The sequence below is a fragment of the Cryptotermes secundus genome, unplaced genomic scaffold (assembly GCF_002891405.2).
Source record: "Cryptotermes secundus unplaced genomic scaffold, Csec_1.0 scaffold159, whole genome shotgun sequence".
In the NCBI taxonomy this organism is placed as follows: domain Eukaryota; kingdom Metazoa; phylum Arthropoda; class Insecta; order Blattodea; family Kalotermitidae; genus Cryptotermes; species Cryptotermes secundus.
This window is the reverse complement of record NW_019725416.1, coordinates 2976919-2982918: the sequence shown is the minus strand read 5'-3', so window position 1 is coordinate 2982918 and position 6000 is coordinate 2976919. Positions and strand designations below refer to the sequence as shown.

Sequence of the window (6000 nt, the reverse complement as noted above, 5' to 3'; positions counted from 1 at the left end):
TCCAATATGGCTGCTTGCGTTAAGCTGTACTGGGGGAGTGACGGTAAGGAATGTCAAAATGTGCCTGTCGATCTTGATGCAAATAATAATGAACATGCGTTCGAAATGCAGTATTTATGTAACTGAGTGTTCTTCATTTGATAAAGTGGATAAGTGTTAATTCAATTGTTAAGGACGTATTAGTTTATTTATTTATTGATTCTAACCTCTATAGATTACTCGTTTACATTTATGCAATATGCAAAAAAACACTATGTACGTGGACAAGTACATAAGATCGTAATAATTTAAATTTGCCTTGTGTGTGAAGCGTTCGTTTAATTTATTATCATAACGCAGTACGACAGAATTATTTTAACAAAGTCTAGGTTAGAATGAAGTAAGTTTTTTTTATATATAGAATTCTTGGAGTGTTACAGCGCAATTTTCCATTTATCAGTTCCAAAATTGAATGGTACTGCGTTATCAATTTGGTAGGACTGAATTTATGTGTAAAATTGACATGCATGTGCCCTATGTACATCAGCTGTGACATCGACGTGTTTCTGTTGAAAATGTCAGCGTATAGATGGCAGAAGTAATCGTTAGTTATATGTGGTGCCATCTATTGAATGCACGTCGGATGTGGGGTGTGAAATTTTTTAACAGTGGTTTTCTGATTTGTTGCTGCCCTGGAAACCATTCCATAAAATATGGGCCAGCAGTGTTTAAGAAGGTCGTGAGCGTGTAATACGTCCATAGAGATGAGCCCTTCTTGAGAAGCCACCAGTTGTACACTTACTCAAGAATTTTCCAACATTTTATAGCACCCCAAAAAGGTTTATTTCCATGTTCACAGGAGGTTTCCACTGGCCCCTATCCTTATATAGATCAATGCACTCCATACCAACCCAACCAATCTAAGATATATTTTAATATCATTCACCTGCTTACATCTTTGTCTTCCTAGTGATCTCTTCTGGCTTTCCCACCAATATATATGCATTAGACTTCTCCCCTATGCATGCTAAAATGCCTGGCCATCTCAACCTCCTTAACTTGATCATTCTAATTATACTTGATGAAAAGTACAAGTTATAAAACTCCTCACTGTGCAATTTTCTCCAACCTTCCGTCAAATCGTCCCCATTTTATATTACTGGCAATCCATCAGAGCACTTTTCAAAATATTCCTTCTGATTTCTTCTGCAGCACTGTATAAAATATGGTATTTGTAGTTTTGTACAAGAGTACAAGGAATAGTAAAGCATCTCCAAATAACCTCTCCTATTCCATGCCATATCTTCAACTTGCAGTATATCATTTTCTTTTAATTCGCATAGTGGGGGGCGGAGTCCAGTTGGGTCCACTCAGCACGGTGGCCACTGATTGGCCAATTGTACCTGCCCCAAGCGATTATGATGATGGAGGATTTGGTGGAATGAATATTGGTAGGGGAAACTGAAGTACTTGGAGAAAACCTACCCCAGCGCCACTTTGTCCACCACAAATCCCACTTGACCAGACTGGGGTTTGAACCCGGGCCGCCATGGTGGGAAGCCAGTGACTAACCACTTGAGCTATGGCGCAGCCCCTCTATCATATTTAATACGCACCACATACAACTTGTCAGACTTGGCAGGGAAGCTGCATCATTTGAACAAAATCATTACATCACAAACATGATGTTAGAAATGCTTTTAGCCCTCAGTGAAACTATGATTATATCCTAAACATGGGATATATTTCACATATGGCATTAGGCTAAGAAATACAAGTTGGTGTTAGTGAACCATACATTTCTTCCACCACACTCTCAACCCTTTGTTATCTAGGGTAAGAGTAAGGATAGAAATCACAAAAATGAAAAACGGACAAAAAGTGATATTTCCACCAGGGTGAACCATGTTAAGTCAAAGCCTTCTTCATTCATATCAATCCTTCCTATGTAATCCTTAGTACATGTGTTCGCTTCCCTACTGTTCTCTCACATACTGGAAATTTAAGATGCATGGAAGAAATGCATCACTCTTTCCTGAGGTTCTAGCCTATGCTTTCTTACACATTTCATCAATCATGGTTCTTACCTGGTTTCTCTTAAAGGTTCAGGAATATTTTTCAGAACAATTAATATAATGCCCTTCCCCATTTGGTACAATGAATCTATCGCTCCTGTTTGTTTTCATATGATAGTTAACATCTGCTTCTGTGAAAGTGGTAAAAGTCCACAGTGCCTACAAATGAAAGTTTTATCATGAGTGGCATTTATTTCTAAGACAAGAGTGCACTGAAAGGCCACACAACGATCCATGCATTTTTGCCACAACAAAAATGTAAGTAAGGTCACGTAATAGTTCATGGAGCAACATAAGCCTGCAAGCCTAATAACTGCACCTAGATAATCAAGCGTTGATCTATATATGTAAAATAAGAGAGTAAAATATATATTACAAAAATACGGATTTATTTACCAAACCCAATATAACTACAGGAATTTAGCAGCTAAATATTTTAATTGTATCACATACCTAAACATATGAATGAGCATCAAAACATAATTTAAATGTTGAGCACCTTATTTTTATTCATTACTCGTCTGCGTAGCGGCAAGAAAATGCGAGGCCACCATCTTCTCATATGGCACTGGTTGTATATTTTGAACTGCATAAACTACTGTAGTATTGCAACTTCTAAAATGCTATTAATCAAACCATAAAACTCATTTTCTAGAAGACTGTATATAACAAAACAGGAAGAAAATTAAAGATAGGTACGATTTATCATGGCAACCACAAGTATTTACATTCTCTTCTCCGTTACACAAGATTAGAAAAAATATAGATATTTCACTCTTTTTATCTCACCCAACCTACAGTAGTTTTGTAGTATTCCAAATACCACATTATCATGAGAATCAGTAACAGAACTTAGCTGACAAATATACCAAGCCATGTTACTGGTCCCTTAAATACACTTGACAACTAGAGATTCATTGCCTTAATTCTGAACAATGGTCATGCTCAGTTTAGAGAGTCCATCAGTCAATATAATACTGCATCACACATAATCCTGAACCACAGATTCAAGTATATCCTTTGCTTTGCAAGAAACTGTTCATTACAGACTTCTTTAAGAGTTTGCTGTATGCAAATATTCAACATGAATATAACTCAAAATTGTAACTATAAAGTCATATTCATTCAACAGTGTATTTTTTTTAACTATATGAGTTTGATTAAAATAAATCCACCACCCAACTACCAATGATCTAACAGGCACCAACAAACACAATTTCACGCACACTGTTATAGGTAAGAAGTATTGTACAAGAGGTGTTTTAGAAATAACAGACAATAATATATAATAAGAATGTAATCACTACAAAATTTAAATTCTGAGGAAGACTATAACTATTTAGGATTACTTATAAATAAACATAAATAAAACATGGTCACAAATCAAATGTCAGGATATTAGGGCACAGAAGTAGAATTTGTGACATCTGAGAAATTAATTCTTAATTGCATCTGTATATCTGATATCCAAGGATATCCATTCATATTTTCAGTTTTCTCCAAAAATAATATTTTATAAAGATCCTGACATAAAATCAGTAACTATGGCAATTAATTTGATACAACTGTAATACACACTGTTAGATACACTTTAAACGTGTCTCTCCCCCCTGCCCCCCACACATACAACGAATGAGTAGCACTGCTAAAATTAATCAAAAACCTCATAACAGACATTTTATACACATATATTATTTAATTGGAAGATAATGTTCAGGCACTGAAATGGTTGGTTATGTTTGAATTATTCTATTATAGTACTTCAGTTACTGGTACATACACACCACCTATCACTTCAAAATTCCCTATAAAACTCCCTGTTCATTTATCACAAGGCCAAGACATTCAATGCAGTGGCACCTGCAGTCAGGAGTGTTTTAGTTTCCCATTACTTTGTACTGTTGAGTTGCTGTTGCTAATGGCTGCCTCTGTAGCATGCATTGCTGCCTGTTGCAAACTCAATTCCAGGAAATGCTGATATGTTGGTTTCATGACCTGAAACATTCAAAGTGTGGAAACATCTTTCATAGCAGCAGTACAGGAGGAAACATTTTGTCTGCATGTGCGCTCATAAATAAATTTATGTTATACCTTCTTGCAATGTTAATTTCAATCAGTTTCAGAAAAAGAAATGTGCATTATTCGTCATTAAGATTTTTGTGTTGTTGTTTTTAAACTTGGAATTAACCCTAACTGATGAAGACTGAATGATATCATACCTGGAATTGTAATTTAGGATATCCTGTAATGCCATCATAAATTTGATTATGCACTACTGTAATCACAAATTACTATCAATATAATGGCAACTGCAATGGGAAAGAAGGGTGGGTAGCACTGCTAGTGGTGGCTGGGAGAACTACCATGTGGCAACTTCGTTTCTGAACTTTATAGAGATGGTAATTTTCTTTGAAATGTTGCTAGATGAGGATTCCAGATGCCTGGATACTGGATAACCGGAATTTACCCTGCTTGCTTTCAGGCAAATAACAAACAGTGCAGAACTGAGAATATTAAAAACACTGTAATTGAAGTTCCTACTGAGGTTCATACTAACATTGTTTTGCAGTACATCTGAGTTCTGTTATTTGAATTTAAAAAGGATTAAAAAAAGAATTAACCACATAAGACAGAATTTTACTCACATTATCCCACAGTAAATTTGCTGCTTCATCCAGGTATGCTCCTATTTCTCTCATTTCTCCACTATACCTGCAAGATGAAAATTATGCACATACATACAGCTTTTCATTTTCCACAATACATTTCCCTACAACAATTATACACCAAACACTGTTTAAAAAGAAATATAAATTGTAGCAATCCTGGGTTAGACAGTAATACATTAAATAGTTATGGAAGCTTTATAATCCAACCCTTGCATATGTTTAAGCAAAACTTTAATTACACTTGAGACAAAGAGATTTAAATCCACACATATCTGAACTTATGAGTAGAGGAATCACAAAAACTGCCAATTCTCATTCATTAATGATTTACTTTGCAACACCATCCTACTAGTTGGACACACAACATAACAAAAGAGCCAAGAAGAAATGACAGAGTACAAACAGCTATTTCTTACCTGATATATGCCCATATTCCAAGACTCAACATTGCTGCTCCCATCATAAGATTACAGATATTCGCCACAGAATAAATTCCAAACAGACCAAAGAGTCCAGATAAAATGTAAAATATCACAGCTGTAGCAAAGAAGACAGCAGGAGTTCTTGCAGCTTTGAAGACATTTTTACTTTCATTGTGCATCCTGAACTGTCCATACAGATCTTCAAGTTCCTAAAGTTGAATGTAAAACATTATCATAAACATATTCATGCATAAATATGATCTAAAAGTTTGTGACGATAGCACATAGTACAAATATTATGTTTCTGGACATTATCCATCATCCTGTCCTTTTTAGATAAAGACAGGACTATTGATAATTTCCAAAAACATATCATTTGTACAGTCGTGCATATTTTCAATCAGCACACATTAACCCCAACCATATATGTGACACTAAAGTCTTACAGTTTTAAGTTATTTTGCTGTAGCTTTAAATATTACATAGAAAATTCTGAAAAACCATAAAACACTTCTTTGCATTCCAGTAAGTCTGAAGAATAAATTATGGAAAATAAGGCTTACTTAGGGTTTCAAGATTTCCCAGCATTTAAAGTTTACCCTGGTATCTTGTTGGTTGTGACTCTTATTTTGCAATCTCTATATACAGACGATAACAGAAGAAATACTTGCTTCCATCATAACACAGGCATAGTCATCACCAATCACAAGATTTGTATTTCGATCAGACTACATTCATGCAATATACTAAGTGGATCAAATGAAAAGAAACAAAGAATCTTAAAGAGGCAATTCATTTAAATAAAGAAACCCCATGTGCAACCAGTTGAGCATGCCTGTGAGGCTACAGATCAGT

General features: G+C 35.2%; 1 protein-coding gene across 3 annotated transcripts in view; it reads right to left on the bottom strand.

The window, feature by feature from the left end:
* Positions 1–2420: 2420 nt before the first annotated feature.
* LOC111863321 (atlastin) overlaps positions 2421–6000 on the bottom strand; it is a 56844-nt gene continuing 53264 nt past the window's right edge. For all 3 annotated transcript variants that reach the window (XM_023849534.1, XM_023849537.2, XM_023849536.2), the window contains exons 9-11: positions 5140–5354; positions 4700–4766; positions 2421–4049 (exon numbers count right to left, since the gene is read on the bottom strand). In XM_023849534.1, coding sequence (XP_023705302.1) covers positions 3921–4049; positions 4700–4766; positions 5140–5354 — 411 coding nt within the window. In that variant the 3' untranslated portion in view covers positions 2421–3920. The remainder of the gene's footprint in view (positions 4050–4699; positions 4767–5139; positions 5355–6000) is intronic.